The sequence below is a fragment of the Lepidochelys kempii genome, chromosome 2, assembly GCF_965140265.1.
Source record: "Lepidochelys kempii isolate rLepKem1 chromosome 2, rLepKem1.hap2, whole genome shotgun sequence".
Taxonomy (NCBI): domain Eukaryota; kingdom Metazoa; phylum Chordata; order Testudines; family Cheloniidae; genus Lepidochelys; species Lepidochelys kempii.
This window is the reverse complement of record NC_133257.1, coordinates 5,299,585-5,313,827: the sequence shown is the minus strand read 5'-3', so window position 1 is coordinate 5,313,827 and position 14,243 is coordinate 5,299,585. Positions and strand designations below refer to the sequence as shown.

At 51.2% G+C, this 14,243-nt stretch overlaps 1 protein-coding gene and 1 long non-coding RNA gene across 2 annotated transcripts in view; one reads left to right on the top strand and one right to left on the bottom strand.

The window, feature by feature from the left end:
* LOC140906310 (uncharacterized) overlaps window positions 1-14,243 on the top strand; it is an 82,140-nt gene that overhangs the window by 49,994 nt on the left and 17,903 nt on the right. The window lies entirely within an intron of this gene.
* On the bottom strand, window positions 10,971-13,816 carry LOC140906308 (lymphocyte antigen 6E-like). Its single transcript, XM_073329978.1, has 3 exons — window positions 13,765-13,816; window positions 11,638-11,757; window positions 10,971-11,128 (listed from the first exon to the last, which is right to left on the bottom strand). Exons 1-3 carry the CDS (start codon window positions 13,814-13,816, stop codon window positions 10,971-10,973), a joined length of 330 nt encoding a protein of 109 aa, XP_073186079.1.

The following is a 14,243-nucleotide window of genomic DNA, read 5'->3' as shown; positions in this document are numbered from 1 at the left end:
ATTGTGGTAGTCCGCAAAAAGAATGGGAAAATCCGGATGTGTATTGACTACCGCACCCTAAACAGCCGTACGGTGGTCGACCAGTACACTATGCCTCGAGTGCAAGACGCCTTAGACTGTTTGCTGGGAAGCCAGTGGTTCTCTGTGTTGGATCTTCGAAGTGGATACTACCAGATCCCTCTGGGAGAAGAAGATAAGGAGAAGACAGCCTTCATCTGCCCATTAGGGTTTTATCAGTTCGAACGCATGCCCCAAGGGATTTCTGGAGCACCTGCCACCTTTCAACGTCTCATGGAGAAAGTTGTGGGAGACATGAATTTACTGCAAGTGTTAGTTTATTTGGATGACCTGATTGTGTTTGGAAGAACCTTAGAGGAGCATGAAGAAAGACTTCTTAAAGTGCTTGATAGGTTGGAGGATTATGGTCTGAAGCTTTCAATTGACAAATGCCAGTTCTGCAGAACCTCAGTGAAGTATGTGGGTCACATTGTGTCCCAAGAAGGTGTGAGTACTGATCCTGATAAAATAGAAGCACTCACTACATGGCCACGTCCAAGTAACTACAGAGAACTCAAGACCTTCCTTGGATTTAGTGGCTACTACCGCAGATTTGTGAAAAACTATGCTACGATTGTAAAGCCTCTGAATGATCTTACCAGGGGACATCAGTCCAGCAAGAACAAATCTAAGTCCAAGAATAAGGGGAGGTCCCCAAAGCCTCCTGTGCAGAGACACAATGGCCCCTTTGCACCATTTGGGCCACGGTGGGATGAGAGATGTGAAAGGGCTTTTCGAGAAATCATTACTTGCCTAACTCATGCTCCAGTCCTAGTTTTTGCTGACCCAAGCAAACCATTTATCCTGCATACTGATGCCAGTTTGGAGGGTCTGGGAGCAGTCCTGTACCAGGAAGTGGAAGGCAAATGTAAACCTGTAGCCTTTGCCAGCCGAGGATTGTCTGATAGTGAAACTCGCTATCCCACCCACAAGCTGGAGTTTTTGGCCTTGAAATGGGCCATCACTGAGAAATTTCGAGACTACTTGTATGGTGCTCAGTTCCAGGTGTGGACAGACAACAATCCACTGACTTATGTGTTAACAAGTGCTAAGCTGGATGCTACAGGGCAGAGATGGGTGGCCGCCTTGGCTAGCTATGAGTTCAGCATTCAGTACCGATCAGGGAGAAGCAATGTAGATGCAGATGCATTGTCCAGGCGTCCGCAGGCTCCAGAAGTTGCTGTGATACCCACAGATGGAGTGAGAGCTATTTGCAGTGTGAGTCGCCGAGAGCCAGAGGCCCGTGAAGACTTTCAGGGATGTGTTGCAGAAGCTTTGGGCCTGCCCCCTGAATGCATGCCTTCTGCTTCGGTGAACTATATTGCATTAGACCAATCTCCTTTGCCCATGCTCAATGCGGCTGACTGGCAAGAAGCCCAGCGGCAAGATATTGACATTCGTGATACACTACTTGCCAAAAGGGAGGGGCGAAGCCCAGCTGCGGTTGTCCCACCTAACCCGGAGGGTAAACTACTATTGAGAGAATGGACCAAACTAAAACTGATTCAGGGAGTGCTACACCGAATGACCACTGACCCTTTACAAAAACAACGAGCACAACTAGTACTGCCAAAAAAGTACAGAGCCCTGGCCATGAGGGCCCTGCATGATGACTTTGGGCATTTAGGGATGGAGAGGACCCTGGAACTTATTCGTAGTAGGTTCTATTGGCCCCGAATGGCTGAAGATGTTCGCAGGAAATGTGAGACTTGCGCTCGATGTGTTCAAAGGAAAACTCTGCCCACGAGGGCTGCATATCTCAAGAACATCACCAGCAACAAACCTTTGGAGTTGGTATGCATTGATTTCTTGTCTGTAGAGGTAGACAAGAGGAATGTTGGAAACATTCTAGTAGTGACTGACCATTTTACACGGTATGCACAAGCATATCCCACACGTGATCAGAGGGCCACCACCGTTGCTCGAGTATTGTGGGACAAATATTTCTCAGTCTATGGATTCCCGGCTCGGATACACTCTGATCAGGGGCGGGATTTTGAGAGTCACCTTCTGAAGGAGGTGCTGAAGATAGCAGGAATTAAAAAGTCTAGGACAACGCCTTATCACCCCCAAGGTGATCCTCAGCCAGAAAGGTTCAATCGAACCCTATTAGATATGTTGGGAACTTTGCGACCAGAGCAGAAGGCAACCTGGAGCCAGCATGTCGCATTTCTGGTGCATGCCTACAATGCCACAAAGAACGATGCTACGGGAGTCACCCCATATCTCTTGATGTTTGGGCGAGAACCAAGATTACCCATAGACTTGTGCTTTGGTGTATCAGAGGATGGAGATAGCTATGAAACTCATCAGCAATATGTATCCCGACTAAGAGAAAAGCTGTGGGATGCTTATCGCTTAGCTACCGCTGCGGCTCGGAAGAACGCAGACCGCAACAAACATCGATATGATGCTAGAGTGCGTTCGCAGGAGCTCCAGCCGGGGGACAGAGTCCTGCTGCGAAATTTGGGTATTGCTGGCAAACACAAGATAGCTGACAGATGGAAGGCAATACCTTACCTGGTGATGGAAAAGCTGGGAGATCTGCTGGTCTACAAGATCAAACCTGAAGACGGTCCAGGGCAAATAAAGACGGTGCATAGAAACCTTTTGCTCCCTGTGGGGGAATTGGTAAGCACCCCTTGTGAGATGGGCCACGGCAGGGCCGCCGGGCAGAACAGAGGTGCTAGACCAAAGCCGCCATCCAACACAGACAGTGGGCCCCCTGCAGCTAACTTACCCCTATTCTGCACATCTGAGAGTGAGTCTGAGGAGGAAGACACAACCCTGGTGTATCCTGGGATGGAGACAAGATTTCAGTCTCGATCAGCTGAACCAAACGAGAGTTTTCCCTCTTCCGCCCTAAACCCAATGGCGGAACTATTTAGGCCCCTTTCTGACACCCCGGTGCTGCTGATGAGACCCCCCTGTGATGACACACACAGGTTATTGGACAATGGGGACAGACAGGTAGAGGATGTCCTGGGCACCTTGGACCCTCCAGCGTTAGAACTAGGAGTGCAGGGGCCTACGCCAGTAGCCGAGGGACCCTCCAGGGAAGCCTCTCCATCCGTCACTCAAGAGGATGTTCCCCTTACTTCGGCAACAGAGATTCTCAATAGACGAGACAGGGTGATAAGACCAGTGAAACGGTTAACTTATGATGCACCTGGGGTGACTAGTGAGGAGCCAATACATTTAGCACACAGGCTTGTGGAAGCTAAAGTGGGCTTCCTGAGGCCCTTTGGAGGAAACCAATGAGTTGGTATAAAGGGAGTGTGATTTGTCGGGACGACAAAGTCTCGGCTGGGGGGAGGATGTAAGCAGTGTCAGGATGAGCTCCACCCTGACATCTGGTGGTGAGGTGTGGCAAGTTGTGGAAAAGAACTTCAGGGGCCGATCTCATTTGCATAGGCACACCCACCACGCCTAGAATGAGACCATAGCTGCCCAAATGGTCACTTTGGCTGCTGTGGGATCCCCAGTGTCTCTGTTATTGGGGCAGGAAGAATAAATTGTTATTACCCTGATTATGGGAACTGTGCTTGGAACTGTACGTGGCCTTTTGTTATGATGGAGGGATTCACCATCAACTAAGTAGCACTCGCTAGGCAAGGGTCATGGGTTCCAAAACTGTGTGAATGGAGAGAGGCTGGGGACAAGTATTAATACTTGGTGGCGTGAGGGCCTTACATGCTGATTGCACTTCCTCCTCTCTCCACTGTGGAATATCAGAGCTAATTTTGATTTCATTAGAAGTCTAGTTATAGGCTGCTGAGCTCACTTTGGGCTGACAGTGCACCAGCACTGGGGCTCCCCTGCTATAAGCTGAATTCACCTAAGAGCTGAAATCACTGAGTGTTGTGTTAAGTAGTGGGGGAGCCTGAAGATATATTGTGGAGCAGTTTGCGGGGTGGCTGGTGAAGCAGTTCGACATGGAGCAGTGTGTGGATGGCAGGAGCTGCTTGTGGGCCGTGGAGCTGAGTGAAGGAATTCGTGGGGCGGCTGGCGGAGCGGAGCGCAGCTGAGCGAAGGAGTTCGTGGGGCGGCTGGCGGAGCGGAGGACAGCTGAGCGAAGGAGTTTGTGGGGCGGCTGGCGGAGCGGAGCGGAGCGCTGCTATGGAGCTATGGGGCGGTCAGCTTCAGATCACGTAAGGTGCCTCTTACCCCCGTCCCATTTCCACCCAGGTTGGGAGGTAAAGCTCCGCCGATAAACTTTCGAACTCTGGGGCTGCCCTGACCAGGGACAGAGACTTTTGGGGCATTGGACTTTTGGGGTTGCTGGACTCAAGAACCAAAGGGAAAAGGGCATGCCCCAATTTGCCTGGGGTGGGGTTGTTTTTGCTCATGGGTTGTGTTACGAATCCTGTTGGTGGTGTTTCCCCAACATAAGGCCACATTGTTTCTCTCTGTTATTAAAAGACTTTTGCTACACTCAGACTCTGTGCTTGCGAGAGGGGAAGTATTGCCTCTTGGAGGCGCCCAGCGGGGGTGGTATATATTTGTCCCAGGTCACTGGGTGGGGGCTCGAGCCGGTTTGCATTGTGTTATTGGAATGGATCCCCTAGATACTGAACCCGGCCCTTGTTGCTGCCAACTCTGACAGGCAGAAGGGTTACATTTGTATCCCATGGGAGGGGTAAGGAGTGTGGTTATGTACTGGCCAAGGCCAGGCTTTTCTTTGGCTTTTACTGTTTCTTATGCGCACCCACCCACCCTCTTGCCTCTCGTGCCTGGTTGCTGGACATCAGCTTGAGAAAGGAGCCAGGCAGCCTTCCAGTGTATGCTCACATACTACACTCCCACCAGGCCCTGTGGCACTTTTAACTCTATCCTTTAGCTCTTCTCATTGTACTAACAAACCCCTCTGGCTGGGCAGAAGCAAGGCACTGTCTTTGTTCTTTGTTCACACAGATTAGCAGGGATGTAAGAGTCAGACCCAAAATTCTCTCTCAGGCTAGCAAACAGGCCTGTGTACCAACCCAGCCCCAGATTGCGCTGCTGCATGCAGAGCCCCCTAGCCCCCCAGCAGCTGGTTGGGCTAGATCAGCAAAGCGGGGGCCGTGCAGCCGGACCAAGACATTTTGCCACCCGCTGCAGTAAAAGATCCCCTTTGCTAAAAGGCATGCAAGTGCGCAGACGGTGGAGACCCGCCCGAGCGCCAGCCTGAAGGCTGAGCCCTGCACGTTCTGCCTCTCTACTTAGCGGAGTTGACTATTTTGCTGGAATCTCGTGTTTTAGCAGCGAAATCTGCCGCCTTGCTCCCAGCTGCCTGGCTTCTGAATCCTGGTGCAGGGCCTCAGCCACCGGCCAGCCTACCGGGCTCTGTCTCAGTTGCCAGACGGCCCCAAACAGCAGAAAAAAGGGACCATTTGTCCACCTGGCCTGTAGTAAACTCCTCCTCCTGATCCACTCAGCCAGCTGTGCCCCCCTGCTGCTCTGCGGAAGGCCTATGCAAGGCCATGGGCTCTCCCCTAAGTGCAGCATGGGGTGCCATTGTGGTCAGCAAAAAGAAAAGGAGGACTTGTGGCACCTTAGAGATTAACAAATTTATTTGAGCATAAGCTTTCGTGAGCTACAGCTCACTTCATCGGATGGTCAGGTGGCGTTTTCAAGGAGTATCAAGGGGGCCGGCACATGTTCATCATTGTGCTGTATTGAAAACCGTGTTAAAGGGCGCCCGGACTGGCGGGGGTGGGAAGGACAGGAGGCCATGGCCCCATCACTTTTAAAAGGGCACAAGAGCAGGGGCTCTGAGAAAAGGGGCGACATGGGAAGGCAGGGCCATGGTTCGGATGCCTATCTCCCCCCCCCCCCCCGCCCTCCCCCCACACATACTTTTAGGGAGCTTCCACTGTTCCTGTGTGAACATAACAAACATCAGCCTAAGGTCTGCCACACAAATGGATCAAATGATTCTCCTAGCCTGGCAGGCCTTCTTCTGGCTGCTGCAGGTCTCTGCTGGCTTCACGCATGCTCCAGGAGCCTTTCCTTGTGCCATTTCTGCTCCTCTGGTCCCTGGCTGGTCCTGCTGCCTTTGCCTTTGGAACGCCCCGTGAGTCAGTTTAGGGTTCCGTCTGCAAACAGCCCGTATCAACAAGCATTATTTTACCAACCAGTCACTGTTTGGTAGCATTAGCTCCCCCCCGTGGAGTTCTGCTTGCTTTTTAGTTACACTTTGGCTCCAGCTAATCTCGATTTCCAAGGGGAAGGTTTTTCTCCTGGAAAATGCCACCTTGTTGAAATTGAAACTTTCCGCGGGAACATGTCCATTTTGACCTCATTTAATTTTGAGGGGAACAATGGAAACAAAGCATTCAGGGTATGTCAAACCATTTCATGGTTGACATTTTGGGAATGGAATATTTGGCTTTTGGGTCTGAAATTTGTTTATAAAATTAGAAATGTTTTAAAAGGTCAAAATCCAGCCCTTTTGCTGGATCAAAGCAAAACCTTTCACTTGATCCCAAATGAATTTTTTTCAAATCTTGTGTTTAGTGGGACGTCTTGGTTTTTGCGCTCCAGTTCGGAATGAATTTTTTTTCAAGATGTCAGGATATCCTGCAGAACACAAACTCCGGTTCCGGACCAGTTCTGCTCTGGAGGGGAAAGTCTCTCTTCCCTGATCAGATAGGTCCTTCAATCTGTGTTCCCATTGCATGTCCCTGAGCTGTCAGATGCAGCGTGGCCCTTAAAGCCATCTTTCTTATAGACTCATAGACTTTAAGCCCCCAAGGGACCATCGTGATCAGCTAGTCTGACCTCCTGCACATCGCAGGACACACGACCCCACCCACCCGCTCCTGTAATCGGCCCAGAACCTCTGGCTGTGTTACTGACATCCTCAAAGCTTGACTTAAAGACTTCAAGTTCCAGAGAATTCACCATTTACTCCAGTTCAAACCAGCAAGTGACCCATGTCCCATGCTGCAGAGAAAGGGAAACCCCTCTCCAGGGTGTCTAGCAAACTGACATGGGGAAAATTCCTTCTTGACCCCAAATGTGGCGATCAGTAAGACCCTGAGCATGTGCGCAAGACCCACCAGCCAGAGACCTGGGAAAGAATTCTCAGGTGTAACTCAGAGCCCTCCCCATCTAGTGTCCCATCACCGGCCGTTGGAGATATTTTTTGCTAGCAGTTGCAGATCGGCTCCACGCCATTGTAGGCAGTCCCATCATCCCCTCCCCTTCATAAACTTATCAAACTCAGTCTTGAAACACATTCCTTTTTTTGCCCCGCCAGCTTCCCGTGGAAAGCTGCTCCAGAACTTCACTCCTCATATGACCCAACCTCCAGCCCAGAGGCACCAACTTTCTAATGTGCCTAGGGGTGCTTGATCTCCACTCTGTACCAGGCCTGGCAGGCTAGAAGAACAATACCCTGTACTTTTCCGTTCAGTGGACAGCTACTTTACATCTTGTGATCTCCGAGCACTTTGCAAACATCAGGGCGAATTCAGCCTTATGCAGGAAGGCGGCAAAAAGCCTTGGCACCACTTCAGTCCCACTTAAGCCTTCAAAATAGGCATTTTATAAATGGGGAAATGGAGGCATAGAGCTTTACCCCATAACAGAACCCAGATCTCCTGGCTCCTTCGCCTGTTCCTTAACCACTTCGATTCCAGTTTAAATTCAGCAGTTAGAGCTAGTGTCTCTCCGAGGCTGAGAGCCACTTGTTGCAGGTGGTGGAAGGGGGGAGGGATATACTGGCAAGGAGCCAGTTACAATTCTCTGATTTCATGGACCAATCTGCACTGGCATTGGCCTGGGCCTTTGTGTGAGCTAGAGCAGCTTAGTGGCTGCTCTAATTTATGCCAGCTAGCTGTGGTGCCTATGGGATCATACAGCAGGTGAAGATTGGTGGACTCTAGTTGCCCCTTCTTGCCCCCAACACACCAATTACACTGGTGAGGGGCAGACGATATAAGAGCTGCCTATGATGCCCAGCTAGTTTTCAGGTGGACCATCGCAATCAGATTCTGGCTCCTTTGAGCTGCTTAAGCGGTACATAGGAGCCAATATGCAGAAGAGATCCTGGCCTTTTGTCTTTAAATATGCCCATACCTGTTTTCTTTATGTGACACTGATGACGGCATAAAAGAATCACAGAGAAACTTCTTAACAGCAAAGCAAAAAATGATTTTTAATTGCAATCTACAGAACAAAACCTGACCAGTTATAATTCTAGGACAAGTATCCTCCAGTGCAATCAAATGTTGGCTGCATTTATTATCTGTCACACACATGGGATTCCACAGAGCTTTTGCAGAGCTTCACAGTGCAAGGATACAAATGGTATGCTGTAAAAGGTACAGAAAACACCTGACACACGTGAGTGAATTAAAACATTCAATCACGAAGAGCAATGCCAGAGGGAGAAGGAGATTAACTGCTTCAGGGAAGGGAGAAAAATGTGCATTATTAGATGTTGTTTCAAAGAGCTCAAGGGCTGATGCACTGGTAAAAGATGGCTGTTCCACATGGCAGGAGCTGCGGAGAAGAAGGCACTCACGCCAACAGCTGTGTGAAGGTGACAAGGACCAGAAAGGCCAGGGTTAGGGGAATGGAGGGAGCCAAATGGGTAGCAGACTGATGAGAGAGGGCAAATCCTGGAAGATTCCTGCTATACAGAATCACAATCCATCCTAACCAGGAGTCATGTATTAAAGTAGAGAGCTACAATCCCAGACACAAAGAAATAGGCTTCCACACAACTCAGGTCCTCTCTTTGTCTCCCTTGTTTACCAGGGGCCCACCCTCAGTTTGCAACTCTACACAACACAGAGAGACATCTAGTGGCAGAATAACATATTGGATGAAAACATGAAAACAGAACGAGGAGTAATGGTCTCAAGTTGCAGTGGGGGAGGTTTAGATTGGATATTAGGAAAAACTTTTTCACTAAGAGGGTGGTGAAACACTGGAATGCGTTACCTAGGGAGGTGGTAGAATCTCCTTCCTTAGAGGTTTTTAAGGTCAGGCTTGACAAAGCCCTGGCTGGGATGATTTAACTGGGAATTGGTCCTGCTTTGAGCAGGGGGTTGGACTAGATGACCTTCTGGGGTCCCTTCCAACCCTGATATTCTATGATTCTATTCTATGTTACAGATGGGTTTTTTTTTACCCACCAGGAGGGCAGTTTTGAACTGGGTCCTGAAATGAATGGGGAGCCCAGGGAGTTGTTTGAGAATGCAGATGGTGAGCTCACACATCTTGCAGAGGAGAAGCCAGCCCATCTTGGAGTCCTGGCAGCTTGGATCTGGGGAGGAGGGGGAATTGTACGAGTCCAGGCAAAAGAGGAGGTGGGATTTCAGCAGAGGAGGGGCCAAGGCAGCAGCAGGGTGGCAGTGGGAAGATCTGCAGCTCTGGGAAGAGAAGGGGGGCCCAGGGTCCAGGATCATGGCTATGAACAGCAGAGACAAAAGAGAGGTGTGGGTCAAAGAAGGAGCGAGAGGAGCAGAGCTTGGTTTGGCAATGCCGCTCTCGCACAGCTGTCTTGGAGGCCCCTTCAGTCCCGGACATGGTGCTGAATCTGGGAGTCTGCCCGCTCAAGGCACGCAGAGAGGGGGATGATGGAGGGGTTAAAAATGCATGCAGAGAAGTGCATCTATATAAAGAATGTCACCACAGCTAAACAGGAAGTGGCTGAGAGGGAGGGGGAGCTTGGCCCAGAGGAAGAGGAGCAACGGGATTTGGTGAGAGAGGTGTGATAGCGGGCAGCGGCTCTCTGACAGAAGAGAGCCAGGAATGGCCGCCCGGCTAAGGCAATGGGGTAGGAAGAGGTCGAACGATCCCCAGGGCTGGAAGCTGCCCTGAGATGAAGTCTGAGGCCCAGCCACTTGGTTGTAATAATAATAACTATCCCTAGTGCTTATCCCACGCTTTCCATCCGTCCATCTCAAAGCGCCTTGCAAAGGAGCTCGGTCCTATTGTCCCCTGTTTACAGAACAGAAGCCAGGGTTTCTGAGTCCCAGCCCAGAGCCTTCTAGAAGGCCACACTGCCCCTCCTGCTACAATCAACCCGGGGTCAGGATTTCAAAATCGGGGCAGGGGGGATGCTCCCGTCACCAGCTGCAGATAGTGAAAGGATGGGGAGAGTCTTATGACCTTGCCTACGAATTTTGCTTCCTTTTTCACCATTGAGTTCACAATCCATCGCGATGGATTCAAAGAGCTCAAGCTAGGTAGCTTAACGAAGAGAAGGTTCAGGGGTGACTTGATCACAGTCTAAAAGTTCCTGCATGGGGAGCAAATATATAATAATGGGATCATCGATCTAGGAGAGAAGGGTCTAACACGAGCCAGTGGCTGGAAGTTGAAGCTAGACCAATTCAGACTGGAAACAAGGTGTACATTTTTAACAATGAGAGTAATTAATCATTGGATCAATTTACCAAGGGTCATGGTGGATTTTCCATCAGCAGCAAGTTTTAAATCAAGAGGGAAGGTTATTCTAAAAGATTTGCTCTAGGAATTATTTGGGGGGCAATTCTCTGGCCTGCGTTATCATAGTGTGACACTGACTAGAAATGTCTGTAGGAAAGGAAATATTATAGAAACTGGCTGGGATTGCACCAGATCCCCTTTCTGCAGAATACCACTCAGCATCCTCCTGCCCCGCCTGGCCCCAGGCGGCAGCTCCGTTCAGCCCAGTCCAACGCCTAAGACCTCACAATAGAAGACTCCGCATCTTCCAAGAGACATGCCAGGTGACAGAACCCCAGTGTGAAAGGCAACAGAGAAGCTATTTGTTCAGAAGTTTTGAGGCAAGGCCTGGCTGTTAGGATACATCGTTAAACCCAATGCACACAAGGTGTCGGTCTCTTGCTGGGGAAATCTGAGCAGGTTCTTCAGGGTTAAAGCCCCTCTTTTCCCAGCACATCACAGTCCAGCTCTAAGATCCTCTTACCCCATCACTGGGGACCTGGTTTGGGTGGCGGCTTCCCACTCAGGTTGCACAAGGTGCTCTGGCAGCAGGTAGTGGAATAGGAGGCTAAGCCCAGGTTGATATTGAAGTGCGGGCAGATTGGGGAGCATTTCTTGGTGATTTGCCTCCTGGCTGCCCACATGCCTTAACCAAGGAGAAGAAAGAGAAAACTATTATTAAAAGGTCTCTCCCTGAGGTCTCAGAGCCTTTGCAGGAAAGGATTTAGATCTAATCTCCAGGAGTCTCTAGGAGACTACAGTAAAATTATCCCTCCATTCACCTCACTCTAAACCTTCCAATCCCCCTCTCTCTCCACTCCTTCCTCTTCTTCTCTTTCCAAGGCCCTGGCTTTTGCCTCTTCTTCCAATCTCTGGCATCCCCTCCCTTCTCCAGACAGATTTAACAAGAAGACAAAGGGGCTGAACTGACCCCTCTGGGGATGGGTTCAAGATGTAACACTGGGATCTGGATTTCACACCCCACAAAGGTTGGGGTATTTGAGCCAGGGGTGCTCCTTCAGCCCCGTAAGGTTCTCCACCTTCCTAACATGCGTCTCCTGTGAGGTAAATAAATCCTGGACCCGTCCCCTAGCAAAACCCCACTGTTCTCCATGCTCCGGGAGTCATTCCCTAGTCAGCAATCCTGGCACGTACCAAACCCCAAAAAACCAACAGTCGTCAGGCAGTGCTTGTCCGCATCCGAGCACTTTGTGATCTTCAGACAGTGCCAGTTGCTGGACTGGTTTTCACAAGTGAAGCACCACAGTGAGTCAGCTGTGGAAGGGAGACATGGAGGCGTTAGACATGTAAAATGGTGTGGCCACTCCAGCAGCCAAGTCCTCTCCTTTACTGTAGTGTCAGCGAGGAGTTAGCCCACTGACGCCAGTGCAGTGAGACACTGGGGTGAGAGGAGAACCAAGCCCATGGTCTAAATCAATCCACCCACCCTGCAACAACTGCCCTTCGCCCATGCTCCCTCTCACACTGGATCGGGGGTGGGGAAAGCATTCAGTGCATTGCACCACCGGAGCAAAGCTTAGAGAGAAAAGATGTCCTTGTGGTTAAAGGCAGAGGAAGCCAGGAGAGTCAGGTTCTTCCATGAACTTTGTGACCATCGCTAAAGCATTAAGGGCTGATCAGAAGCTCAGTGAGGACCATGGGCGTCTTTCCGTTGATGCCCATGGGCTTTGGATCAGGCCTTTAATTTCTCTGCCTCCCAGTTGGCCAGCTGTAAAATAAGGCTAATAATGCTCACCCAATTTTCACCCACCCATTGCCTGGCTTCCCAGTTTAGATTGTAAGCTCATCCGGGCAGGGACTGTCTGTCTGTGAGGGGGTTTATAAACCCCATCCTGCCATGGCAATAAGGGATTCAGAGATGGAGTAGACACCTCCTCAGCTGCGTCTTATTGGCGAGCCACCAACAGCTGGGTGAGAGCTTGCGGCCCAGGCAGAAGGGGTCTGCCAGGGAATCTGAGGGGACACTGTATCAGCTCAAACCGGCAGGAAGGAGCTCAAGGAGTTGGTCTGCGAAAGTAGGCTGGAGGGAGGTGAGGAATATAGTGACCTGGCTGGAAGGCTGAGTCATGAGAAGGGGCAAATCACTGCAGGCTCTGAGGGGCTTTCAACGGGGGGCTCTGAATCAAAGAGGCTGCCTTACCCCCAGCTAGCCACAAGGGGGGGGGGCGCACTCTCTGGTGAGCGACCCCCTCCACACTCTCACTATGTACCTGTGCAACGCCTGGCACGAGGGGGCCCTGACCCAGGTTGGCGCCTCTAGGTGCGATTGTATAGCAGAAATAATAAAAATACCAACACAAACTCGCTCGGACAGCAAACCAAACCACTCGCAGGCATGGAGCCAAACCCCCTTAAAAATCACCAAACCGACAGGACACAGAACTGATGTGAACTAACCAGACCGCCGCATGTGCCCAGGGCCACACACTGAAGTCAACAGAAGATTTGTCAATGACTTGAACAGAAAAAGAGTCAGCCTCCAAGCCAGAATTAATTATGCAGCAACTCCTGGCTTTGTGCCCCGCTCTCAGCCCACAGAAGCTTTTAAACAATGCTGGGTTTGACTTATCGGAGCCCAGAAACCTCCCTGAAAAATGCCCTTTTCGGGAATGAGGGTGGAAACTTCTTCCTCTTTTCCCCCATCAAAAACATACTCACTTCTGGGCTGAGCTCAAGCATCGGAGCCCCCGTCGGCTCGCAGGCAAATGAGTGGAGACAACTGAGAGCAGGGCTTTCCCACAGCACCTCCCGTCGCCCGCCGCATCTCTGCCGCAAACACTATGGCAGCGCTTCATACTTTTGTTGCTAGCCCAGAGGGGAAGATGCTCCCCTGATTCCCCATCTTCTGGATGAAGTCGTACGGGGGCCACAAAATCCACGGAAACCCTTTGCTGGGCTGGGGGATGTGACCACCTTGGGGATTTGGGTCCTGCCCCGGTGGGATAGGTGCCCCTGGAGAAGCAGCTCCTGCCCCCAGAGGTGTAACGGAGGTGCAGGGGAGATGGGTGCTGCCCCTGGGGTGTGAGAGATCACAGGAGCTTATCTTGTGCGGCTCCAACCCACTGGCTCTCACCACAGCACACCCATGGGGCCCTGCCACCATGCTGCCCTGCCCCCTTCCTTGCCCTGGTGCTGTCAGCACCCCTAGCTGGGCCAGGCTGGGTCTGGTGGGCTGGCATCATCCCCTGGACCCCCCGTTGCTCAGCCCCGATCTGCATCTTGTTTGTCTAGCAGCACAGGGAGCCTCTCTCGACGTCTCACCTTGCTCTGCGCACAGAATGACGGCCAACAAGACAGCCAGGACAACCTTCATCTTCCCTGGATCTTGGTCATGTCCTGGTGTGAACAGCTTCTCCCAGGGCGGGATATAAATCTCCCTGGTTGGATTCAGTGACGAGGGAAACAGCAATTTAGAAGGCTGGGTCCCGCTGGGGCAATGCTCGGGTTGGGAGGGGTGGAATGTGTGTGGGAAGCTCAGATCCGGCTCGCCCTGTGCTGGCAGGGTGGTGTGAGGGACCCGGTGCAGAGTGAAAGGTCCTGACCCTGATTGCTTTTGTTTCTATATGTCGCCATTCTGCTGGGAGGCATGAGCAGCAACCAGGGCTGGGTTCAGCGTGCAGGGGTTCCTGTGAGAATTACAAAAGAGAATTGGGTCGGGCTCAAACCCAGCAATCTGGGAAAACAAAGCCCCACCCCTAGGCGCTTCTAGGAAGCCATTTTGCCCCACTCGTGAGCACAGA